The 27,552-nt window shown below is 40.2% G+C and overlaps 1 protein-coding gene across 9 annotated transcripts in view; it reads left to right on the top strand.

Moving 5' to 3' along the window:
• Positions 1-27,552, top strand: part of KLF12 (KLF transcription factor 12) — a 234,656-nt gene that overhangs the window by 122,475 nt on the left and 84,629 nt on the right. For all 9 annotated transcript variants that reach the window (XM_030271382.4, XM_072928235.1, XM_030271373.4 and 6 more), the window contains one exon: positions 21,125-21,668. In XM_030271382.4, coding sequence (XP_030127242.4) covers positions 21,125-21,668 — 544 coding nt within the window. The remainder of the gene's footprint in view (positions 1-21,124; positions 21,669-27,552) is intronic.

A 27,552-nucleotide genomic window follows, 5' to 3' on the forward strand; every position in this document is an offset into this window, starting at 1 on the left:
TGCCATTTCTGGTGCATGATGACATCGGGTAGGTTTCCTAGCCCTGGTCCCGGGCAGCCTGTGGTGAGGCTGCCAGGGGCTTTGTGGGGAGCATGATTTCTGAGGTGTGCTTCAGCTGAGTTTATGAAAATGCTGTTCAGTCATTTTTTCCCCCAATTTTCTAATTTTTGCACATTTATTCAGAGTTTTGATAGGACTTTGAACTATTATTTTGTGTTGTGACCTGACTTCAATTTGAAGTTGCTCACATGGGAGGAGTTCTAGCTTTCTCCCTTGATACCATTGTTGACACCCAGCATGCCTTCATTGCATCCTCAGTCTTGTTTTCACTAGGAAGGAAAAGGTGATCTTTATTGACTGTAAACAGACTTTTGGAGATCTCCTGGCAAGTAGCCCCACATTGTCAGAGCTTGATGTGTGGCTGGCAAATGCTAGTGAGCAGTACTGAACACAGCAGCCTTTGGCTATAAGATCTTCTGATCTTTCCAAAGCAGTCTCTTGACGTGACTCTACCAGGAGAGGTGTTCATTGTCCTGTCATCAGCCCCTTGCATAAAAGAGGTTTTCTGTGCAGTGAATGTACCAGCACTGTGTGGCTGGGATAAAAGCGGTGATTCATCACCCAAAAATAAGTGCTGTGCTGATTATAGCTGCCAACTACTCAGTCATCAGTTTCCTCCCAGTTAAGCATTTGCCACCTCTCTGGCTGTGGTGTAAGCAGATGGAGGGTGGCGAGAGTTAACCATTGATGAAGTCAGTCATTGCTGGAGTGAGTGGGGGTCATGTAGCTGCCCCGAGGCTTCTGGGACATGTGAGGCTGGGTGTGCAGTCTTCCCCTTTTTTTGGTAGTAATCTTGGTAGTTTAAGCAAGCAAAAAAAGTACAGCTTATGCTCTTGGAGAAGAGTTAAATTTAGTTGCTATTAAGGGCAATTAAATTTGGTTTTCATGTTTGTGGTCTTCTTCATCAGAAATTGTTACTCCATGAGGTGGACTAATACATCAACTTCAGTGCCAAAGTGAACTTGGTCTCAAGCACCTGTGCTATTTAGTAACCACACAAGTGTCATATTATCTTTCCATTTATTTTATATCTATAGTAATACTATGTAAATCACAAATTATATCAGGTTATATTATGTCTTCAGTAATATAAACTCAGACAATATTTTAATTTTCAGTAGTTTTTGATACACTGTAGAACAGAAAAAAAAGCAATTCACATGTGTCCTCATCATTCTTTCTAATCACCCATATATTTTTACTTTTTCCTTTTCAAAGATTTCTCTGTCATGAATGCAAATAATGAACTTTGCTCCATTTTATCGAAGTAATTCATTGCTGTAGGGATATTTTTATTGTGCTGGTCACTTCAGAGATTTCTGTTGAGAATAAATTAAAACACTTCACTGGTTTCTAGTATTAAATATGCTTAATAACGGTAGTTCTCTTGATTGCCCTAAAGACATTAATACCCTTCCTGGGAAAGCCAAGTGTCATGGTTTGACACGGGAAGAGAATTTTTTTTAGAAGGAAGAGGTTCACCAGTCAGGGGTCAGGTTTAGATACTGACACTTGGGGTGACCAATTGAAGGTGGACACGCCTCTGAGAACACAGAGGGGTTAAAAGCGGAATTCCCGGGAGGACTCGTCCTTCTTTGGTTCCGGTCATCGCAAGGTACGGACCTCCCCCCCCAGCCCGGGCTGGGTGGGGGAGGGGAGCCATGCGGCCTGCACAGGTAGGCCAGGGGGTGAAGGATCGGAACCGGCTGGGTCAGCTCCTGCAGATGGAAGGGTGGAGAAATCTGGGATGTCTCCGTCCCCCCCCCCAGAGTCTCTCTCTCTCCCAAGAGAGAAAAAGAGACGGCGGTGGTTTTATCGGCAGTTCGCCGCAGGGAAGGAGAAGAGCGGGGGGGCCGCAAGGTGCCCAGCCGGGCTGTGGGAGCTGGAGCCTGGGCAGCGAGCCATCCTTGGGAGTTGGGACTTTTAACCCTTCCTGAGAAATGAAGGCTTTATGAAATATTACTCCTCCTGAATTTGAAGAAAAGAGAGACAGCTTGAAACCTCAGATGTTTAGAGAAGAAGGTTGGGGGCAGATGATAGAGTGGCTTTTTGGCTGGACTCTGCTTGTTTACCATAGACTGAACCACTCTTTCTTTCAAGAGGGACTGCATTTTAGGGGGATGCATTGGTGAACCAAGAGACCTTCTGCAGCAACTACCAGTTTTGGAGTGGACAGAGAGAGAGCTGAGGAGGGTGTGAGGATGCCCTCCATCTTCAGGAAGAAGAGAAGGCGATCTCTGTCTTTTGGACCCTCAGCCCCAGGGGAAAATGGGGGGGACTCTAGTCCCGAATTGTGATACTGGACTGTTGTTCCTGGTGGTCCTTGGCAAAGCATCCTTAAAGGGGCCCTATAAGCAGTCTCTGTCCATGCACGGTGGTGAGAGCACTGTGACATGGAGAGGAGAATGTCACACTGGCCGGTGTGTCTGGGTGGTGCCACGTGTGACATTGGAAACACAAAAGGTGGCAGCTGTGTTTCCTGGGGGTCTATGGTTGCAAGGGGGACTCCTCTCTTCCCCGATGGACTCAGTATTGATTATATTGAAGGGTGAAAACTTGATTAAGGATCCAAATGGGTCTCGCTGGGGTTTGGTGGAGTTGGGTGGAGGGAGGAGAAATGTTTTGGAAGGTTTTCATTTCGAATTTTGTGTGTTTTTTTCTTTCCTTTCTTTTCCTTTTATAGTAGTAGTAGTAGTTGTGTAATAAAGCTTTTTCTTTTGTTATTAAGTTTGGCCTGCTTTGCTCTGTTCTTGATCACATTTCACAGCATTTAATTGGTAAGTTGTATTTTCATGGGGCGCTGGCATTGTGCCAGCGTCAAACCATGAAACCAAGCTAAAGTTAAAATTCAGGATTCTGAACATCATTGAAATCTAATGCCTTCTAAAAAGTGCCTCATTTAAAGAAGAAAAGTCTTTCTGAAGCATCCTATTGTCAGCTCTGTTTTAGTTTGGATGAGTAACATTGAGCTATTTGTGCTCCCTACTGTGCTTTTATTATTTTTACTGCAGCTTCATTCTGACCCATGTGTACCTTTGGCCAAAAGTTAATCTGGACAAAATGTAAGGGATATTGGCAGATGGAGAAAATCAGGTTTTCTCAATGAGACTGTCCTTTTATAGAGATACTTTGCTTCCCTTCTTCATTAACTACCCACCCTGCAGCCTGAGGTCTACAAGTAAGATTTAGAAAGGGGCTAATTGTGCAGCTCCCAACATAAAACCTTGCTTATCCTTTAGAATGTTTTAATTAGGGTGAGAGATCTCTTTTTTCACCATACAGGTGGAATGTTAGAAAAATAACCAAAGGGGTGTGTTTTCTTACCTTAGTTTTAGCCCATTTCAATACATGTATGGAAGCTGGTAGCTGGACCTGGTTAATGAGGGGAAGCTTTTTTAGGTGGAAGCCCAGATCTCATGCTCTGCGGAGACAGCAGCTCAGCCCAGCAGCTCTCTGGCCTCTCCTGACTCTACTGATTATAGGAAAAGATTATTTTCCCATAGTTCACCTGTGAACAATTTCGTTGTAGACATTGAAATGCAGGCTCAGGAAATATTAGCCTGCCTAAAGCCTGTTTGTGGTACACCATTATGATGGCAGGTCTTAGTGGATTTTTCCCCAGATATTCATACTTAAGTCTAACACACGTTATTGTAATAATAAAATAAATTTGACACGCTCCTTTCAGCATTAGTATTTTTTCTGGATTTTAGCTTCTGTAATGTAGGTTACTGGTTTATTAACTTAAGCTGTAGTATTTTATTGAGTTTATTTAGTTATGTTAACTTAAAGTGAACTAAAACCCATCTCTTAAAACTCACAGCAAGATTCCAAGAGGCATGTTGACCCATTAATGCCCTAAGTAGAGTAATATTTGGTAACGAAGTGGCTCTCAAATTTTCATAAGCTACTTACCTGTTAAGGAAGGAAGCTTGTCTGGATTAATTCAATAGCAGTAACATAACAGAAATACCATGTTATGATAATTTAAATAGATAATATATTCTGGGGTTTAAGCCATTTTATTCCAGGGATTTTTTTAAAAACTTTATTTGCCTGTATCCTTTTGATTGAGGAATGGAGTTCAGTGCTAATTGTGGTTTTGAGATCACCTTGCCTGGAGATCTCTTTCCCTCTTTCCCTCACTCCTCTATAGGGTGAATGCAAGACCAGGAATTTTAAAAGGAGGGCTTGCTTTTCCTAATTTTCTTTCTTAGATCCTCCAGTTATGAGCTGGATGAACTAAATTAGTTAACCTATTTAAATTTCTCTCTGTTTCATGTAATTTTTAATTTTTTTATTCTCTCTTAGTTTTTACAGTGTTCTGTATCATTACCAAAAATGTATAAGGAAGGAAAATGAGTGGCATACTTCCCACTGTTTATATACCATGAATCTGACCTTTCTGACAGATCTGAAATATTGAAGGTGAGACCCAGAACATCTGTTCCCCAGGAGGATTTGACTGCTCATTTGAGTATAGCCTGACTAGTTCTTTTGCTGGACAAAGCTAATCTGGAAGGGGAATACTGGAAAAAATGCCTCACATCATTCACAACCTTTCATACAGGAGAGGCCTATTGAACTCAACATGACTTTAACGATACCTTTCCAAGCGCCCCCAGTAAGTGTATTTGCTGCCTTTGTTGTACACAATTGCTACCTCAAGTGCTGCATTATCCTCCTAAGACTTATTTTGGGATTTTGAAAGAGTTATAAACTAAACTAATTTTCCAGAGGTAACTGGTTTAGCCTCACAGTGATAAACATATCCCTGAATGGTAGTAGCTGTTACTTTAGGATGTAAGGAAGATTTGATTTGAAATATCATAATTTGGGTGTGTAATCAATATTTCTAAAATCAGATGCGTTTATATTGTTCTGTATATAGAAGTTGTTGGAGACTGGATGAAGGCAAAGAATGAATTAAGTTTTACTTGTCCAACTTCTCCTTTTCTTAGGTTTACATCTTATGTTATACTATAAAAAGATTGGATGTTTTGTCTTACTGCTGTTCCTAAATCTTTCATGTTTAGGCACATCATGACCAGCATTTTAAAAGAGCATTGATGCCTGAAGCAGGGCACAGTCTGCAAATTCTGGCCTAAACAAGTGTTCTCTCTTTTGGGATCCTCAGTATGAATAAATAACCTGAGATTTCCCTCAATAGATTCACACATTAGGTTTTTTGAGGGCTTTTTGGCAGGCAGCAGGCTCTACTATTTTAACTATAAACCCTGTTGGGATGTATTTTTAATAGTCAGAGTTGATTTGTTGGTAAGGTGGCTTTCGTTGTCATTTGGAAAGTGCTTCCCTCAGAACAGGAGTCATTAGTTGGTTCACCAGCAGCCCTGGTCACTCCAAGCAATGCCTCTGTCCCATAGGACTGGTAACTGAGCTGATTCACCATCTAATGTTATGCTGAACACATTATACATAAAAAATAAAATTAGCTTCCTTTAATCTAGAAGTATATCAGCTTGGTTGTATTCCAACAGCATAGTCACTGTAGTAGAGTCTTTAGGCTCATGCAGCTGGCTTTGTAGAGACCAAATGAAGACCTTTCGGTATAATTTAATTCCTTTGAATTAAATAACTTGCAGTATCTATGACAGATAGTAAAATAAAACAAATTTCATTCCCTTTGAGAAAGCTCATATTTGAAAAGAGAGAGAAAGGGCAAAAAATGGTGATCAATCTTGTAATTAAATTCCAGGAAATAAAACTATTGATTATGTTCTATGCAGGCACTGGATTAGTTAGTAGTTAAATACAAAGGGCTGTCTAAGCTGTAAAGTCACAGGGTTTGAAGTTGAACAGTGTTCAGAAATGCTTAATGCACTTGAATAGTCCCGTGTATATAAAAAGTTCTTGTTACCATGAAATGTGATAAAGTACTTCATCTGTCTGCGAAGACCACCTCAGTTTATATGAACTGTGAGCCCTTCTATCAAAGTCTTGTAATGGGATTATAAAACCTTTTCACAGCACTGTTTTTGTGTTAAATGATGCCCATGTCAGCTAGATACTTGGACACTTAGTCAGTCAGCTAGATACTTGGACACTTTGTCATAGGCAAATATTAATCTTTTATTCTAATTACCTACACAACTCAATGGGTGTTTAGCCTGATCTGTTCCTGAAGTGGACCATCAATAGGGGTTTCACTGACAATTCAAAAGTGAAATCCTTAACTCTTCTCATTGACTACAAAAATTCAGAGAAATGTCATTGTTTTTAGCTATAATATATTACATTTCTTAGGGCCTAGAATAGTTTTTATGTCTTTGTGGATCCCTTAAAGGCAGAGCAGCTCAGAGCTGTGTGCCTCTAATCAGGACTAGGACCAGAGGTGATGTGTATCTCTCCCATTGAGGATATCTGGCCTGGTGGTTGAAATGTTAAAATTTCCAGTGATGTGACTCAGACTCTGCTTTAGATGCCCTGAGACCCCATATTTTTAAAGTAGAGCAATAGCAGGTAATGTTCCTGCTCTCTTTTTTACTTAGAAGCATGGGTCACTTAACCACTAATGATGTGGAAGACCTGGGTTCAGTTTGCACCAGTGCCTGAAGGGATTCAAGTCTGTCTCCCATGCAGGCAAGGAGAGATCTATTTTATGAGGCTTCTTGTGATTTATGAGGAGCAGTTACAAGGCTGTAGTTCTGAGATGGGATCTTCTGATGCATCCTCTTCAAACTAGTCTGCTTTACAGGTTCTGAGATTTACAGGACAGCAGCGAGAGAATGAGAATGTTTTGATCAGAGTTTATTTGCTAGGCAAATTTTCAAGACTTGTTCTCAGCAGGATTTTTCTCTTAACTGGCTGTGTATTACCAGAGAGGTAATTTATGATATCTTGATTCTGTGCAAGACAGATGATTTTAGCATCTAATTCCTGCTGTGTGCTACTAGCAGTCTACCCACATGCCACAATTTAGCACGTAAGCCAGAGGCTGCTGACAGCTGTGCTAGAGGAAGACAGGCTTATACCTCCTCACACATTGCTTAGAAAATACACTTCACTGATTTCGTCCAGTGATTATCTAAATAGTGTAGAATCAGAACATCAGACTCCCTCCTCAGTGTCATTATTTTCCTATAAAATGCAAAGTGAAGGTTGGTGTGAAACTCTGTTTTCCCAACTTCCTTTTTCCAGAGGAACTTCACTGCTGGAGTCTAGTGGCAGGTGGTGAGGGTGCTGGGTGGCTTAGGCCAGCACCAGCTGGACAGGCAGTGCAATGTTCTGCTGCCCTGAGAAACCACTTTCCTGCTAGCTAAGTTAGGGTTTTTTTCAGTGCAATGGAGCTTTTTCTGTCAGGGATATTTTTTTTTCCTTCTTACAAAGTTAACCTGGAGCATGTAACTGTAGCATGTCATTACTGAGGGTGTAGGAAACCTTCCTTGCCATCAGAATTTTCCATACCTGCTTCAGTCTTTATTGGGAAAATTGGCCTGTTCACAGTTAGTAGACCCGCTGTTCCTTGCTGCAGTTACTGTGAAGTTTGTTGCTTAGGGAGTACACAGAACATGATCTCTTTGCCGTGGCCAAAATATCTGTAAGGATGGGCAGTAGCTGCCAACCTTACTCTGTGTAGTGGATTGCAAGTCATGGAGTAGACAAGCTGTTGAAACAGCAAGAAGAGTACTGCAAAAGGGTATTACATATACTATCAGAGCATGATTTTAATTTATGTCACTGTGCCTCTAGAAAACCAATTTGGTGGGTGGGGGAATGGTTGGCTCTCTATCAACTATTCTGTGTTGAGGAGTAACATTTAGACCTGGTCCAGAGGAGGGCCACATAAATGAGCAGTATAATGGAACAACTGCTATGAAGAAAGGCTGAGAGAGGAGTTGCTCACTCTGGAGAAGAAAGGTACCAGGGGAAGCTCCAGGGAGACCATATTGCAGCGTTTCAGTATTTAAACAGGGCTTATAAGAAAGATGAATAAAGGCCTTTGGCAACAGCACAAGGGACAATGATTTTAAACTGAAAGTGGATGGATTTAGAGTGGACATAAGGAAGAGACATAGGTTTCATGGTGATGTTGGTGAGGCTCAAGAATCAGTTGCTCAGAAAAGCTGTGTATTCCCCATCCTTGGAAATGTTTAAGGCCAGGTTGGATGGGGCTTTGAATGATCTGGTGCAGTGAAAGATGTCCTTGCCCGCAGCAGGTGGGTTGACTGCATAGTCTTTCAAGGCCTGTTTTCCAACCCAAGGTTTCCTACAATTCCTTATGGTTGTGTTGTGAGCGTGTGTGGTAGTAGAGGTGAAGTAGAGCAAAGTGGTGAGTGTACAGGCATTCTGAAGGAGGTACCTGAGCCAGTCAATGAGCAAAGTTACACTGTGGCCATGCCACAAGCAGCTCCACAGGAGGAACCATGGCCCTATCTCTGCAGGTGTTGTTCTGTGTCAGCATCTGTCTTCTGTGTTGCTTGACAGCAGAAGTCTTGAATTTCCAAAGTGAAGTTGTGAGATGCCAAGCCATTTTTGAAACACCTGCACTTTACAGTGTATAGTTTTCTCCTGTTAGATTTTCATGCCTGTAACATGCAATTACTTATATAGTGAAGCTACTGATACTCTTTTAAATTCAGTGGTAAAGAGCTCCTAAATCCAAGTGTGAATTCCCCTATTTAATTTGTAATATATTAGGAGCTGTCAGTACTAATTAGTGCTGTAAAATAGCTTAAGACCCACAATAGTGACTGTGCCTCAGAAGAAGTAGAATTTTGAGTATGCCTATTCAGAGATGTATTTGGTGTGCTCATCTGTATTTGGCTGGGCATGATATTTATGGTTAATGGAAAAGAGAGTGATTGAATCTATACTTTTTTTAGGTTACTTCATGCACCTCTCCCAAAGTAAATAAGCACACTGGGTTTGCAAGTCTTCCTTCTGAGTCAGAGCAGCAAGGCAGTGCACATGTAGGGATCAGCTCTTGCACTTTAAACAATTGTACTCCTAAAACAGGAGGGGTGTTTGGAAATTCTTGGTACCCTTAGATCCCTCCCATGAGCCTCGACTGCTGAGAAGGGTGTATCCATGTGTGTGTATGAATGTCAAAATGCAGCAGTAAGTTCTCAGAGTCGATGGACACACGCAGTTAAGCACCTTTCTTCTTTGACTGTAACCATCATTTCTACTCAAATATGGGTTGTGATATCAATGATGTGGTAAAACATCAGTTCCATAACCAGTACCAGGTGATGTGTCCTGTTTGGTCTAACCATGGGGAAGTGTGACAGTGCTTATCCTGATGTCACTGTTGTGATGTTACACAACATCACTTTGTAGGTGGTGCATTTATGTCTGTATTTGAAATTAAGATTTACAGAACCTATTTTAAAACCAGCACAAAACAATTTTTTTTTTCTTCTGTCCCTCTGTGTGCTTCTAAGAGGTGCTTGTGTGCATCTTTTGCTGGGTTGGCATAGGTAGGTAATTGCACAGCTTGTGTCCTTGGGGGTACCCCGGTCTACCCCAGCCACTGCCAGTTCCTCCCCATGAGGGTGCCAGAGCCTGTCCCTGAGCTCAGTGCCATCCTCCACACTCCAGGAGGTCTCAGGTGGCACCATGTGCCTCTGTCTGGACAGCTGAGTTCAGCAGTCTTAGTGAAAGAGCCAAGAGAAAACCTTGTACAGAATGTTGTTTTGTTAACAAAGGAAAGGGGTGAGGAAGAGGCAAGGAAGGAGGATTTAGGTCAACCAAAAACTTGGGGAATTGCTTTCAAATGCACTACCTGGTTATAATCAGTAAAAAATAACAAAAAGATCAGAAGATACTTGATGTGTTCTTTAACTAAAGTTTAAATGGGTCAATTTGCATCATTAACAATGGTTCATTCTAATATTTACTTCTCCATCTCTTCCTTTATTTTTAAATAGGAACTTCTACTTTGAAGTAAAACTAATTATACTGTTGAAAATAATTTGTGCACCAAAATAAACGCTTCCTTTTTTCCTTTTACATTTCTTCCATGTTTTCTTTTCACAAGCAAGAGAAATACCTTGTGTCTGGTTGTCCCTGTCACCATGGGTAGCATATAAGGAGTTTTCTTTAAATGTATATCTTGGGTGGGGGGAGAGGGGTGTTCAAGAGCATTGTTCTGCCTACAGTTTAGTTTTAGGTGCCTAATACGGCATTTTTATATGTATTACTTGCTGTCAAAACCCAATTGTTTTGTCTCTAACAGAATTTAATTTTAGGTATAGTAATATATTCTGAAGTTGATCTAAGCTTAGGAAATGAAAAGTTATTAAGCAGCTATTACAAACACCTTCTTTGACAGTTTATGGTTTTTTCTGTTTGAAAGTAATTAGTTCTTCAGAGCAAACTTGATGTCATCCATAAGTAATAACATGGTAATCATAGTTTTGTATTAACTCTGTTCTAAGAAAAACAAGTAAATACCCAGTTTCTTCTGATGTGTAATATCACTGTAATATTGTTGGCTATTAAAAAATAATTAGTTTGAGTTCATTTTAGTTCAGTTGCTAAGATGTTTATTGTTTTAAGATTAAAACTATAATGAAATATTGAGTGTGTACAGTTGTCTCAGATTTCAGAGGTGAGCCTTTCAAATAATGGACGTTGTTACAGATACACATTGCAGGCTTTACTTTAGAGCAGGAGAACTACTCTGAATAATGATACTTTGTTTTATGCTATTTTTATTCAGCCCTTAAAATTCAGAAAGAATGAAATAATATAAAGAGGGTTTCATACTTGGAATGCATTTAGTTTTTATACTGAGTATTACAATGTTTTAGCTCTACTGTTAGAACTCTAAATTTGATATTGTAGTGTGGGAAAATCTCTAGAGATTCTTCCCTACATTTTCCCTTCTGTAAAGTGGAAGTGTAGTCTATTTTATCTACATATAAATGAGATTTCTGAAGACTAAAAATTTTGCAGTAATCAGTAAGTGATTATTACTGTCATAGGATAAGAACTGAAACAAGGAAATCTTGATGGTCAGTTCCAGAGTATTGCATTAAATGGTTTGAACTGGAATGTTTGTCTGCTGGTCCATGTGTGGTGTCAGTGGGTTGGCCGTCTCATAATCCATATGTTGTTCTATTTAGCCTTTAACTGTAAACTTTATATAAAGACTCAAAGTAAGTGTGCAGAGAGGGCTTGGTTTTTATTCTTTTTTTCTTCTGTAACAATAATAGTTTTCTTCTGTAACTGTGATGTACCAGGACAGTGAATTGAATCAAAATCCAGTCCAGAGGCATTAGGAATTAATTTCCCAAATATACATGTTCATAGTTTATATGACTGTTCGCTTTAAGGGTAAAAAGTCAGAAATAGCCATCCCAATTCTACTTTTCCAAAAGCCATGCTAAAAGAACATTGGTGAGCCTAAGCAATGAAGCAGTCTGCCTTTGGGCAATGTTGGTCTGCCTTTGGGAGGAGGGCTGTCTGTGCTAGTTTTGCTCAGACCCTTAGTGGGCCATGACTGCAGTATGCATTTCTTGTCTTCATTTTCTGTGGAGGAATGTCACAGAGGGACAGGATGTTTGACCAGCGGGTTTCTGGGATGTCTGCTGACAGCAGAGGAATGGTGAACCTCAGCAGTTTCAGGTCCCAGGTGCTGGTGGGGCATTTCGCTTTACTGTGCCCAAGCCCTTTTGTGTGGTCACTCCAAGACTGACCTGCCTCCTCTTCACCAGACTGGGACACTCCCTGACATCTAGTCAACCTCTGCATCCTTTCCAGCCAATCCCTCATCCAGAGAGATGAGCACCATCTCCTTCCCACCCTCATCTTCATCTTGTAGGCTTCCCTGTTGTATATGAGGTGACATCAGGTGACTTAATGCTTTGTGTAGGATTTAAATTGCCTGATTTCTTTAATTTACAGACTCACTTGGTGTGACCCTTGGAGCTTGGGTCGCTTTGCTGGTAGTATCCCTGCCTTCCCAGCCAAGACTAACTAGGTAACTTTCCCCTTTTTGAACAGTTCCAGACCCAGTCTCTGCATTTTGTCTGCCTCTGTAGGTCTTTTTTTTTCTAGCCAATGATATTCTTTTCATAAATTTGGCTCTTTTTCCTTCCTTGAGGTCAGCTCATGTCCACCTCAGTGCTGCCTGCTCCCAGAGGAAGGGCAGCAGTGGGAAGCAGGTAAGGATTTCAAGGGGGTTAATGTGGCAGACTGCTTTCACCCAGGTTAATGAGCTTGGAGTAGAGCTATGCACACTTGGAGGTTGAGAGGTTTTGGATATACAAACTCAGGCCGTGTTCCCTCAGTGCCAGTGAACAGTACCAGCCATCTTGGTTTTACTAGGACCAGCAATAAGTTTGGGGAACAGACCACAGAAGGTATTAGTTTTAGTAAAACTTGATTTAAATGTTTTCTCTCTGGAGTGAACACTTTTTTTTTTAATGCAGCTGAAAGGGTTCATTTCAGTCAGACCTAACTGTACCTATCTCTGTGCCATCTATTTATTTTTTTTTTACTGAAGAAATGTCGACATTGAGTGCAGCCTCAGGTGGGAGGGCAGAAGAACAAAATGAATTTAAACTTCAGCTTGAAGGATAGTAAAGAGAAGGAGGTTCATTTAGGAAAATTAATTCTTCCGGTGGAAATTAAGATGAACAATGACAAGCAAGGAACGACATGGAGAAGCTCAGTTGTAGAGTATGGATGACACACTAGATGTGAGTTTCAAGCACGGCACCTCCATCACCACCACCTAAGTGTCCAGTAGGTGCACAGGTACTGAAGCAGTTAATGGAGACCTTCATACCTCAGAGCAAGACTAAGTAATGAGGAATGACTGGTAAGAAGTACTGCCCAGTTGTTTGTGACTTCCACATCAGTTTGTTTACCAGGTGCACAGAATCCGGCTCAAAGGCTGGTTTGGTCGTGGCTGAGTTTTGCCTGGAACTCAGTGATAGCTTGCAGGTGGTTAAAGGACATAAATAATAGTTTCAGGCATTATTTGTCATTGTCCTTTTTGCTAATATATTTATAAATATTTGAGAGTAATGTGCAGGGTAAGAAAATGTATATCAAAACTTTGCATCAAAATCTTAGCTTAAAAAATTGTTGACTGCAAGTTTTCTTCAGGCTTTCATTGTTTGCAGTGTAAGCTGGGGAGAAGGATTAGAAGGGGAGCTGCTAGGTGATTGAATTCTTGTAGTCTAGAATTTTACGAACTAACTTTTTTTTAAATCCTTAAAATTGAATTAGGGTAATATAATATTTTTTCCTGTTATTTTACCTTCCCTTTACCAACTATTTATGGATCCACCATTTATTTAGAAATTATTTTCACATCTAAAATGGATCAGTACAATGAATACAAATATATCACCAATATTCTTTTTGTGCTTAAGAAAGTAATAATCCACGCTCTGCATTTGGATTAGATTGGTTTCTCTTCAAGGCTTGTGTCATAGCAATGAGCATCCATTTGCTTCTTTCAACGACTTCTTCCTTTGATAGAGCATTCTAGTAACACTTGTCATATAGAAGTAAAACATCTAAGCTGAGCATCTAGTGTTCTGAATGTGTTCATGATTTAGGGAGCAAGGTTTTGTTAGGTTTTGTTGCTTATCAAAAATACCACAGCAGGCCCATGTAGAATTTGAGGTACTGAGAATTTGTCTTCATTTTCAAGATAGGTACCTTTTTTACATTTAACATACTAGATAGCACAGGACCTGATTAGTTTGTCTGGAATAGAAATCTGTAATCAGTTGTTTTTCCATCTGTGCTTTTACAGAAATCCTTGGATAAACCTGTCAGTTTTGAGACAGGAGAGCTGGATGCAAAGTAATATTAACGCTTATGTTTTTGCAAATGTATTATTTTAAAATAAGTCATTTCATATTAGATGTATTTGCACTCATTGTTAAACATGTTTAAAAATTAATGCTGTTTGCATAGGGATCTCCTTTCATTTTGAAGCATGTTTCCCCAGTCCTTAAGTATTACTAAAGGTTGCAGCACGTGGTACTTTTTTAATGTTGAAGTAGTTGTGGAATAACATCATTGTGTCACTGATCAGAAAAAGTTAGAAGATAGTGTTGGCAGCCTTGTAGCTTCAGTTCTGCTTGTATGTTTATGAATTGTTGATTTGCATTTGGTCTCCTCATTTCTTAGGTAATTCTCTTTTTATTTGGGGGCATCTTCAGTAGATTCTACACATTTAACAGCACTCAGCTAACAAGGCCATCTGTGCCTCATAGGATATGCTAGGGGAGTTTCTTTAGCCTCTTCAGACTCACAAAGAGAATAGAAATACTCTTTTTGGGCCTTGAGGGTTGGAAACCTCCACTTTGAAATCAAACTTCCAAGTGTTATGCAGAGATAATCGTACATTAAGTGAATCATGAGTATTTTAAAGTGAGTATCTCTCAGTCTCTCTTGTTGAATCAATTCCAATTTAGTTAAATGCATTTTCATTGAGCCTTTTTTTATTTTAATAACTCCTGGACTTTACCTTTTGTCTTTCTCAGCGTTGGTTGCTGCTTTTTATAAAAGCTTCAATATGAGTCATTGTGACAGAGTCTGACTCAACCTTACCTGGGAGTGCCATCTTTTGGGGATCTCTTTTCTTCCCTGGAACACAAATTCAACCTTGACCCCGAGCACCTATTTGTTAAAAACTGACAGTAAGACACATTTTAATTTGGGCTTCCGGAAAGGAAGCAGAATGATCTCATTGTCTTGCATTTTACCATCTTCTTCAGCATGACCTCCTGTGTTTCTCCAGTGTGTCCAAGCTAAGCAGTTCTGTGAGCCCGGAAAAGCCTACAGGAGCAGCTTTGAGCAAAAAGGCAGAAATACCTGATCTCTTGGTGCTTTAGCATGTGGAAACAAATAAAGTATTTTGTTCAGTTTTAGTTTTCAGCTGTGTACATGTTTGTCCTTCTGCCTTTATACAGCTATCTGTTGCTACTGTTCTGGTGCATCCTTCATGTATAGATTAATAATAATAGCCTCATCTCAAATTGAGCATAGTTGAGTCTTGGATGTGTCATGTTTTCACAGGGATAGCAGAGTGTTTCAAGTAGAGGTTGTTTAGTTCAGTTTTTTGCAGGTTGTATTACTTCTTTTTCTGAGAGCATTTTGTGTTTTGGTTAAAGTGGGGATTTTCAGGCAGAAGTGAATATTGTGAAGGTAATTTCTCATGCTGGTAAGGGGTTTTGAAAAACATCTCTTCCTGTAACTTCAAAGAGAATTTACTCCTAGATTAGCAAAATAAGCCCTAAAATACACTAAGTTAAGCGCTGGGTACTTCAGCCATAACCTACATGTCTTTTTTAAGTGTCCAGGCTGCTACTGACCCTACCTAGCTGCATCCTTCTGTGCTTATCAAGTGCCCATGGGATGGAGTAGGGCAAAACCTGACATAGACAAATATGTTTCATGGCCAGGACCTACAGAACTGCAGTTTCAGGGGCATGAACTTTCTACCATATCACAAGAAAGATACGGAAAATATTCCATTTTAATTTTAAAAGCAAACTAAAATAGCAAAAGATGAGCATACCATGTTCTAAACCCAACCCACCCACTCATCTCATGGCATCAGAGTTGTAAGCACATCTGTGTGCTATGCTAAAGCAAAATGACTCCTAGAGCAAGTGCATTTTGTAATTTTAAATGTGTTGGTTTTCATTTACTGTGAAGTGTTAGAAAATCTGTGACCTGCACAGTATTTCTGATTATTAAGGTTTCACCCTCCAGGCGTCATGACCAGAGCTGAAAGCTGCTCTAGCTGGGCACACATTCTGCATTGCCTGCCCAGGAGAGACTGCATGCCTGCACTGCCAAGCCTTGGCATTCTGGTGCGGCAGTGGCAATGATGTGGTTAAAATTGTGGGGAGCTTTTCAGATAGAGTATGATTTTTGTTATCTCAGTCTTCTTTAACACTGACAAAACAAAATCATCTTGTCTAAAATTGCTCCTGCTGGAGCAGAATGAGGAGGGAGAGCATAATGAAAACCAAGAAGGGGTTTTGTGTGATTTGACTGAAGAGTTAAATGCTTAGCAATTTATTTTTTAACTTCCTGTCCTCAAAGCTAGCTTATTTTATAAACGCTAAATTTAGTCTGTTCTGTTTCCGTCATCAAGGACAGCTTTTTTGGTATGCTTTCTTACAAAATGTTTGACCTTGGGAGATTGCTGCCAGAAAGGAAGACGCTTCAAAAACTGACAGCTGATTGTTGGAGGTTCGTAAACTCTGTTGTGTGGCTCAGTTGTGTGGGCTCAGTAGAAGTCCACAAGGGCTTAAAGACTCTCTGTGGCTCAGTACCCTGTGAAGGTGGTGAACTGCAAGGCATCAGGATGAGTTGCTGACAGCAAAATGATCTTTGCGTTTTCTCTGGTTTTAACTTCAGCTGTGTGCAAACTGTGAGCTCTTCATGGCTTCTTTAGGCTGGGAGACAATGCTGATACACAGAGGAGTTGCTGTGAGTAGAATAAGAGTAGAGTCAAAAGGGGCTGTTGCAGAATTTTCTCGCAAGTAAGTTAAGAGGAGATGAAATTCAGAGGGCTGGAAAGAAGATGAAGAACTGTTCAGGAAAGGATGGCTGCCCAGCAGATAGGATGTTACGAGCCACAGCGTCACCGTGTTTTGCTCTGGGTATTGTGGCAGGTTGTGAGGTAGACTGGTTGTTTTTCCATAATGGTCAGGGAATAAGGAGTAAAGAATGCTTTTTTATTCAGCCAAAAAATTTTTTTGTGAATAGGGAAATCACGTGTTATGTTCCTGGCGGTATTTATTAATGACAAGCTAATGAAACAGAGCACTGCAGAGAATACTGGTGTACAGCTTTAAAAGGGCAGGCAAAAAAAGCATGAGCCAAGAGCACTGATTAATAGAGGCTGCAGCTTTATTAAAAAGCCTTTTCTAGCAGGAGCTATCCTTACCTGCTTTCCAGTTCTGGCTCAGCCTGGATTGGAATGGATGGTGAACAGCACAAGGATACAACACCAATGTTGCAGAGACATGCGTTGCTGAGATTCGCTCCCAAGTCCCAGCTGGTGGCAGGGCTGAAGCTGTCCCTCTCCACTGTACTAGGGGGCTGAGCAGTGAGATGAGGCAGGCCATGTGGAGATGTAACCCCTCATACTGTATTTCTGTGGTCTGGGCTGGTGTCCAGGACAGCCCACTGAATTACAGGGGCCTTAGGATGAACCCTTTCTAAGCCACCAAGTGTTCTGAAAGCTGCCAAACTCTCAGCAGCAGAGTTCAGACTCCAAAAACCAAAATGAAGTTTGCAAAACCAACACAAATGCTTTTGGGAGCCAGACAGGAAAAGCCTGCTTCAGATGCCCAAACTAGCAATCCTCTGAGCCCACACCACCACAAGAAGCCCAGTTCACTAGATGAGAATGGAAAGACAGAATTGGAGAGACAGAAGAAATGAACCACAGATATTTGTTTCCCTTCCAGTTGAGCTGACAAAATGGCTGAAGGTACACTGAATATTGCAGCCACAGCTGTAGTACTTTCTCAGTTAGAAAAGATGTAGTTCCATTAAATAAAACTAACAACAACACTCAGTGTCTAGGGAAATTAACATTTATTTCTCAGTTAATAACATTAGTGGGAGATGCTGAGAAATAGTGTTCTGAGAATTCAGCCATTCCTTTTGGCTTCCTTGCTGCTCTTCTTCCCTTAGTTCCTCATTCTGGAATAGCTGTCATAATTGGGAAAACTTCACTTACATTATCCATTTTTGGAAAATAATGATAAATTTAATGTTCAAAGTTTTGATTCACATACTGCTTAAATAAAGTTTTGGCAGCTAAGATAAAATCTGAGGTCATGGAGGAATATATACCACTTGTAGCTCACTGTAAGGCAGTGTGAGTTGTTGCGGTAGATCACTTTGTTTACCACCAGCAGAAGAAAATATAGCACTTGCTTACAATTTTTGTCTTAAATATGAGACACACAAACCTGTTTTGATAAGGATCTTGCTGGGTTTTTTTAATGTCAGCTGACATCAGTTGCACCCTGAATTTACCAGAGAAAGGGTATCCTTAGTCTTAGAGTTTCCTTTTAGGGAAAGACAGCTATGGAAGGACATGCCAGTTGTCATCCTGTTTGGAGATATTAATGAAGGGATTGTAAATGTTTCGAGCTTTGTTTCACTACTGAAGACTGAAATAATAATATCAACTGCATTACCGTAGTACACAGAGACTGTGTGACTCCTACAGCAGCTCTGGACAAGAAGAGAGTACCTAGGGAAGGATATATGGAATGCAAGGAACGTACAAACGAAAGTAAATGTAGAAGAGTTGTTAAAAGAGAGAGTGATTTGTATAATAGTCTGAAGTTACATGTTACTTTTTTCTGAATTCCCAAAGGAGTAAGTGTAATTACTATAGTGAAACAAAGGCCTGTTCTTAGCACAATTTAGAAAAATCTGTAAGTCATGACCTGTGCTTTGTCTCAGAGCACATTAACTCCATCCACAGAGCAAATACTTTGTGTGGTATCAGCTACAGGAGGGTTTGGGGCTTTTTACTCTTCTTGCGAGGAATGTAGTACTGCTTGCTGCAAAGGCAGGTAGGACTTCAGGGCAGATGCACCCTGTTTGGCAATAGCTTTTGAGATCTATGTGGATCTCTTGTGTTGAGTCCCTTGTGGCAGTGGGTCAACCTGGTATCTGCCTCTGGCACCCAGGGAAAACCTGGAGTAAAGCAATAGGAATTCTTGCATGGTGGATTTATCTACACTGTGGATAGACAGAGCTGGCAATTCATGCTTCTTCTAGATGACACTTGTGTGGCCATGTGCATGAGGGGATCCCTCATCTCTCTTGCACAAGCTGATGCCATTTATCCCTCTCGTCTCAAACATTTAAGATAAGAGATGCTGCCTTTGGCCTTATGAGGGTTCAGGTGCAGGTGTCCCTTTCCTCTTTGCCTTTGCTGTGGTGCCGCTCTGTTCAGTTCAGCAGAACCAGTCTGTCCAAGTGCATATAGATGAGACTTGTCAAGATTTGACAAATTAACTTCCTGTGCCACGTTTGTTTATGGTTTTGTCTTTATGATGGCATGGTGGGGGATCTCATTATGGACAATAGCCAAGGTGTTTCAGTGGAAGTTACCAGGAATCATCACCTGGCAATTATGGGCAGGTGTGCCTTCTTGAGGACGAGCTTTACACAGCCTTGTCACTCATGGCTGATTATGTGCTTTGAAAAGTAACCTGTTCTTCACTTAGCGTGCTTTTTAGCAGAATTTCCCACTGTCTTTATAAAAAGGTATATTTTGGTTTTGTTACTTGTATTACAACAGAATAGCAGAATCCAGGGTTCAGGTGAATCCATTATTTAGATGGTGGTCCCTTTATTTTAAATTGATTTGTAAATAATAGAGGAAGATTCCATTCCAGCGATGTTCTTGCTTTCAAATAGGGGGAAATGTCAGATCCAAGAACCAATCTAAATCAGCTGAATAGATGAGATCTACTAGAACATCTAATCTTTCAGCATGCCGGGAATAATATCCAGTTAGGTCCTTATTGCTGCAATTTTCAGTATAAGCGTTTGTATTTTTCTTTTTCAATAGAATTTCATTCTCTGTTGAAGTTTGACTCAAAACAAGGAGGACTTTCCTTGGAAATATTTAATGTAGTTGATTATAAAAACCCCAAAGGGAATTCATAGCTTGATTGATTGTTAGTTTATTGACAGTAGATGCAGTAAAATATTTCTAGCTTAAATATTTCTGACTTAATATTTTTAGATACTTAGCAAATACTACAATCTAGAGATCAAGTTAATGCATTCGGAGCTGCTTAGGTCTGTACAGGGAGTCATTGTTTTGGGTCAAGTGATGTTTGAAGGAGCAGTGTTTTTTGTTGAGGTTGTGGTTTGGTACTACACTGTGTGAATGCCTATCTGTGGAGATGCTCTGCTGCAGTGCAGTGCCATGGAGTTCCTTAGCTAAGGAGCTGAGAGCTGTGCTTTGTCTTATGACCAGATTAGCGATGGACATTTCCATCCTGCCTCTGCCTGGTGAAAATTGCTTGAAAAAACACCATTAAAGACTAGTTATTAATGGTGTACTGTCAAAATGGAAAGATATATCAAATGAACTTCTCTAGGGATCTGTCTTTGGTCTAGCATTATTCAAAAATTCTATTAACCTCTTTGATGATGGAAATAAGGGAAAACTATAAAAATAGCAGATGATACTGCTCTAGAATAAATTTAGTCCAACCAGCTTTGAAAGAATTGATTTAAAGCATAAAATTATTTCATGAAGTCAGGAAAATTGTTCTCAGTTAGTATGGAAATAATAATAATAACAATGGAAAAGGCTATCTAATGGGCTAGTTCAGAATAATGAGTTGCTGTAACCATTGCTCGTTCTGACAGGGCAATCAGACAAATGTGTGGCTCTGTACTGACATGGAAGTTCATTATCAATGACCATTCATAGAACTGAAGGACTGAGGATAGCAAAAGGCGCCACTTTCTGAAAAGTGTTTTGGACAAAACTTCAAAGATCACTGTAAAAAGCAAACAGGTACTAAGGCTTGTCCTTTTAAAGCAGACGTGTGGCAGAAAGAAGCAGCTAGGTCTGCCTAGTCTAGAAAAAAGTAGACAACTGGGCAGAAATTACACTCTTTGAGCATGCAGAAAGTTTTTGAGACATGGTGGTAACTATTTTTTCTTCATGTCCGAGTGATGATTACAAAATAGAGTAATGCTGTGGTTTAAAATTAGATGTTGGAAAAAAATGTTTGTCAATATAAATAGTTATTGCTGAAGATACTAACATTTTTGTCATTGGTGACTTTGCATAGTGCAAAGAAGCAGGATGATTTTGTACTGTTAATCCTGACACTTTCTAAGAAATGAGAGTAGAATTTTTTTTCTTTTTAATATTTTGTTCAAACAGAGCATGTCTGTGCTTTCTAACACGATTTGTACTTTAAAATTATAGACTGACTCAAGAAAAGGAAACAAGTTCTGTGGCTTTCATGATCAAGTTGTGTGGTGTGAATTAACAACTGGGTGTGCAAGTTGTCTTTAGCTACATGAGTAACTATGTCCCTTTGTTCTTCCTCAACAGTCTCCAAACGTCCACAACTACCCAGATATGGATGCTGTACCCTTGTTACTAAACAACATGAAGGCCGACCCCACGGAGGATTCATTATCTACAGACCATTTCCAAACACAGACTGAACCAGTGGATTTGTCAATAAACAAAGCCAGGTCATCCCCTACAGCAGCTTCATCTTCACCAGTTTCCATGACAGCATCAGCCTCCTCCCCTTCTTCTACTTCTACTTCTTCTTCTTCCAGTCGGCCAGCTTCATCCCCCACAGTAATAACATCAGTCTCCTCAGCAGCATCTGTACCGTCAGTATTAACTCCAGGTCCTCTTGTGGCCTCTGCATCTGGTGTTGGAGGCCAGCAGTTTTTGCACATTATCCATCCAGTACCACCTTCAAGTCCCATGAACTTGCAGTCCAACAAAATGAGTCACGTGCACCGTATCCCCGTGGTGGTACAGTCGGTACCTGTTGTCTATACAGCTGTGAGATCACCTGGGAATATGAACAACACTATAGTAGTACCACTGTTGGAGGATGGGAGAAGCCATGTCAAAGGTAAGGTGGAGCCAGTTTTGTGCATCTGTAGCATCTCTGAAACTGGTCTTGTATGAGAAAAACATAATTGATCATAAAGTTGTTCGTTTCTGCACTTTAAAGTAAGTAAGTTTTTTAATTAAGATTGAGTTCAACAGTGCTGTTAGATGCTTCAACAGCTTGTGGTAGGTTTTGTCCTCAGAGAAATAAGTCCACTCCAGAAGCTGAAGAAGTAGGAGACTGGGAAAAATGTCAGTGTGTAATATTTATGACAATATATAAAACATCATATGAACATGGAAAACTCACCAGGTGTTTCAGATTTAGCAAGGGGAGGAATGTCAGAGGGTTTGTTCTCCCAGCAAGTAGAAAACCATAATCAGGCTCTAGGAATGTGTGAAGGAATGGCTTTTGGACTAAACTGCATTAGCAGATGCAGGGAAGTAGTTTTTACTAAGCTTCAGGAGTGGCAGTGCAATACTTAGAATTAGGTTTCTTCTTCCAGATTAAACAGCAGAAGGGAAGGAAGCCACCCAGAGTGTTTGTGTTGGGAATGAGTTTTGCAGACACAGAGGCACATGGAGGTGTGAAGGGAGGAAGGGACACATGTCAGAAGGACGGATACACTGTTGAAGTGTCCAAAGAACACAGAATGGGGAGCTGGAAAGCAAGAAAGTGTGAGAACCCAACAGTTACTGAGGGTGCAAAAACTTGTTAGGGATAGTGAAATGATAGGTGGAGGAAGGAAAGAAAAAATAGATGTGCCCAGAAACTTTGAAAGCACAGCTTTATAAAGGGGGCATTAGAGACCAAGATGGGAATGTGAGGAAAGGAATGAGATACTCATTCCAAGGCTCATTGCTTGTCAGTGAATAAAATACGGTAATTTTCCCCTGAAATGAGGTATTGCTTTAGACAGAAAGGGAGGATATTGACAGATAACCTTACTTGGTGGCTTATGAGACTGCAGGACATTTAGTCTTGTAGCATCTCTTGTTTTCCTAATTGCTTAGTGAGCAGGTCTCAAAAACTTGTTTCTTACCTCATGTCTGTTTTTCATTAACTGGCAATTGTGTATTATTGTACAGAACTACAGTGATGGATCATTCAGAAGTTTAGGGGTATCCTGTTGTCTATTAATCTGCGACTCTCCTTCTGGTCCCTCACTACCCTAGTGGGGACTGTGCCCTCTCAATAGGCTTGGACATAGGAAATGAACTCACTGTTGATCTGAGTCTATTTTAAGCCTCAAAATGATGGTTTAAGTTTTATTACACTTCATACAGTGATGTAATTTTAGCCCTGTGTGCCTTTATGTCAAGAAATTATGAATAAAATCAGAACTTTGTACAATTTAGTCTAGGAAAAAACACCAAACAAACAGAAAAAGGAGAGTTTTAGTCTGTATTTTGATTTTGGAACTTCAAGGTGCACCTAACCATGAGCTCATAGGGAAATTTCCTGCTTGTTTTCTTTTCAAAGGTGCTAGTTGGCTGTGGTAATAGTCTCCTCCATAGGAAGCAGCTCCTGATCTTGTAAAACTGGAAAGTCACTGCCCCAGTTTCATCAACAAAATTCCAGAATTTAATGTACTGTAGGGATTTCAGCCAGTGAACTCCATGGCTTCAGACCTGCCCTGACAATATGGCCTTTGTGCTCTAATTGGCAGAGGTCATTAGCCATTAGCTCCTGCATCATCTGTTAATGCACAGTTAAAGAAAAAGAAGGTATTAACAGTTCCTCAGTTTATTAATTTTTTCTCATGAGTTGTACTAATTTTGTTGTCCCTAATTATTTTGATTAAGAAGTTCAGGTTAATTTAAATAAATACAATAGAATTAAATTGGGCACAATCCACTCTAGGTAGTAATCTTTTATCAGCTCTGCTGGAGTGTTTTTCATTCTTTAATGCAAAACAGTATAAATAATTAAATGCAGTGATATTGCACCAATTAACAAATTAAATTATTTTAATATGTGTGCAGACTAAATTCCCTTCAATGATCAGCTCTTGTGTTGATAACAAAAAATAAATGTACACAGATCCTAGTAGGGCGTTGTTGCCAAATTGAATTAGTTCCTAATCCTCTACCAGCTGATGGACAAATGCAGGTTTGGAGTCATTTCGAGTCACAGCTTTCAACTTCTACATGAATGCTGCTAATTTTCAGAAACAGAAGAATATGCACACTGAAACAGTTGATCCACAGAGAGCATCAGCAGCATAATCACTGTGTTATTCCTGCATTGGTGCTAATTGAGAGATGACATTGATGATCCAGAAGTGCCAGTTGGGAAGCACTTAAAGTTATGTTTTACATTAACCTTTATCTAAGCCATTTTCACACAATTGAGACTAAGGCACTTTCCTGAAAAGAGATATTTTTAATATGAAAATTGCATCAGACCTGAGCTCAGACCTCTCCTGTTTTTCTAGGTTTCAGGTGCTGAGTGGAGCAAATACAAGAAACAGGGCATAGAGAAAAGCTTTTTCCTTGTTATTCCAAATTTTTTTTTCTCATGGTGAATTTTCTTCTTCCTTCCAAGTTTGACTAGAACCATTTAATTTTTAGTTTTTTTGCAAAACCTTCTCAGCCTGTCACCATTCCTCTAACACTGTCTCCAGGTATTTTGTGCCGGTGGCTTTCTGCTTCCCCTGATGTTTCCCAGTCCTCCTTTCTCTCTCTCGCTCCCAGACAAAACTCTCCTGGTGGCTGCTTTTTTAGGCAGTTCAAGCAAATAGTTCTTTCTTCATGTTCTGTTTGAATTTTCTCTTCCCTCCAGCACAAAAAGTGGCTACCTTGTCTTCTGTTTCCCCATCTTTTTCTATTTCTCTATTTTTTCTAGTCCTTGCCATCTTGCTGACTGCTCTTTGAGTGCCGCTTTCAGCAGCTCTGCTTTGTCTTCCCCTCCTTTTCAGTTAGTATTTCCAATACTGTCATTTCCTCCTCTGCCTCTGTGCATCCTTCTCCATGGTGCCATTCATCATGGTGTTCTTTGTCTCACCACCTTTCACAAGAGTCTCAGGTCTCCTTTTCTGCCTCCCAGTTTACTGTTTATTTCTGCTGTCTATCCTGCCTCTTCTCACCCTTTTTTTGGCTTTCTTTTTTTTTTGCTTGCAAGGTTTCTTTTTGTTTTGAAGACGCGTAGCCCTAGTATATACAAGGTGCAGGAGCGTCCCGTCAGGTCCTGTGCCACGTGCTACACCCCAAGGCAGGCAATGGGAGACAGGTCTGTCATGCTGCAAAAGCACCCTTATGTCAGAGTGATGTGCTTTTGCAGGATTAAAAACCTAGTCTAAATCAAAACCAGGATTGGTGCGTTTTTAGGAAGTTATTAACAATGGTTAATTAGAAGGTAATTAGAGAACACTATTTTTGGTGTCAGTAATACAGCACTTAGCATTTGCAAATCTTAATAAATTCCTACAAGTTGGTAACACCACAACACTCAACTATGAGCACACAGTTATGTGCAGACTCCCCTGCTGACCTTGCACCTTCCTCCCCTGATTCACCCATTGGGGAGGACACACTCAGGGGAGATCCCCAGAGCAGCAGGATCTCTTGCAGCCCCCACAACACCAGACCAGCTGTGCAAGTTGCCCCCTGCCACATTCTTCTCTCATTATTTCATGCACACAAAGCAGAGTAATGTGTTAAGGCTGTTGGGCACAGAGGGGAAGGGAGCCAGGCACAAGTCCTCATGGACACCATGGGGCCAGGCTGTGCCCTCTGCCACCCCAACAACACGGCAGAGTCAAAGTTCAGTTCCTTCAGTGGTCACTGCTCTTGTTACCTTAAAAGGTGCTTGGAGGTTTTTTTCTGTGAGGATTAGGTGGTGGACTAGGCATTATTGTACATTAAAATATTCCATGAAACGGTATTATAGTCCCAGAAGAATTCTTTCCATGCCTTTTTTTGCTCCCTGTTTAGCAACACTGCTAAAAGTTTAATTAGAGGCCCAGCAGGTAGCAGCACCTATAGATAAGACTGCCTGATGGTTTCCCTTAAAACGCTATCTTCAGTTGCTCCAAGTTTGTCTGTATGTTAACCATTGAGACTAACATTTTCCATACTGCATGTCTGCCTCAAGTTATTTCTGTGTTCTCTGGTTTTTCTTCCTTTAAGAGGAAATGTTCAAGAAGAAAAATTACTGCACTCTTCCTGAGACTGAGCATAGAGGAAAAAATGTAGCATTTTCTATGTTGAAAAATTTATTCCAGCTTTTTTTTTTTTTTTTTTTTTTTTTTTTTTTTTTTGGGAAAAACTGTAAAACCTCAGGGTTTTAATGACATGAACGTCATGCTTGGTTTGGACCATTGTTCTTTGCTTTCAGCAGATATCCATGGATACTACTGGCAAATCATGTCCCTGTAGCAGCAGGTTTTGCCAAATACAATATCCTTGAAAATTGTTTTCTGTAGTTTAGGGGAGTTAGTGCATTCATTGAAGAGCCTTTTAGAAGCTCCTTACTGATAATGGTGGATGAAGGGCTGATGCAATTTTGATATTTCTGGAGTTTTGGAATCAAATTTATGGATTCTCATTCTTACAGGGTTTTTATGTTTTCGGAAGACACAATCACTTGCAAAATTCATGAGTCAGAACATTATACATTTATTGTCAACTGAACTTTTTCTGCTTCCCTTGTACATAAACAGATGTATTCACATGATCTTGGACTATTTTTATGTTATATCTCTATACAGACCTGGCAAAAATACACAGGATTTGTCTTTTCACAGTTTGCACGTGGCATATTCCCCACTGTGGATATATTAATAAGTAGTAAATGCAATATCCTTTGCTGCAGATTTTTTTGGGACTTCAAATAGGTAGTACCATTAGATTACATGATCCACTGCCCTTATTGTTATTTTTAAAGTACAGCCTGTTATTTCTGCCTACTGTAAAGTTTATTTCACAAAAGTAAATGCAATTTCTAGTACAAAGATAGAAACTAAGATGTTCCATATGTTTAGAGGTCAGATTATATGGTCTGTTTGTATAAATTATGCTATGGAAAAGACTTCTAATTAAAACCAGTAGTGTTGCCTTTTTTTGTTTCATGTGGAGTGATTATCCTTTCTGCATTTTAGTAGACAGTTATTTTGGATTTGAGTTACTTTGAGGCTGGGAATTTCTACTTTAGCTACGTCGTTTTGTTATGCACAAAAATCTTCTGTGTCTGTATGTATTCCAGCCTGGACAACTCCCCTGCTGCCCCCCAGAAAGTCGGATCTCTCTTCCCCTTGTTTGGTTGGTTCAGCTGGAAGAAACACTAGTGGTTCTGGGAAAGCAGGAACAGGTTGGCAATGGCTGGCCAGGAGGAGAAGCAGGCAGAGGAGAGGCTTGTGTTCATGGTGGGACCTGTGCTCCTGAAGATGGTGCACGTTACTTAAGAACTAGAGTAAACAGTAGTTTTTGCCAAAGTGGAGGCTATATGATGTGCTGTGGTATTTGAAACCGAGGAGGTTGATTTAAGACAAAATGGATTAGGTTAACTATAGGGACTTCCCTAAACAGTCTTCTACTTAAATTTCCAGAAAAGTGCTACTCCTAGTGATTCACTAGTTAAATACTTGGTTTTTTTCACAGTAGAAGCAAATGCTCTTTCACGATTCATCAATATGATTTGTTCATGTTGATGTTCATTGTTTTTTTCAGCTATGAGGGATTTGAGAAAGGAATGGGGTACAGACATATACCAACTTGATTTGTGAAGCCCAGCATAAGCGGGATGAGGAAATCTCTTTGATACATCCTGAGTCCCTGCACCTTTTGGAAGCTGTTAGTTCCTTGTATTCCACGCCAAGAATGCCTCTGGCCCTTCAGTTCTCTATTCTCACCAGGGCTGAGCTTTTATCTGCTTGCTTTTATCCCATGATTTTGGATCCAGCAGA

The sequence above is a fragment of the Taeniopygia guttata genome, chromosome 1 (genome assembly GCF_048771995.1).
Source record: "Taeniopygia guttata chromosome 1, bTaeGut7.mat, whole genome shotgun sequence".
Taxonomy (NCBI): Eukaryota; Metazoa; Chordata; class Aves; order Passeriformes; family Estrildidae; genus Taeniopygia; species Taeniopygia guttata.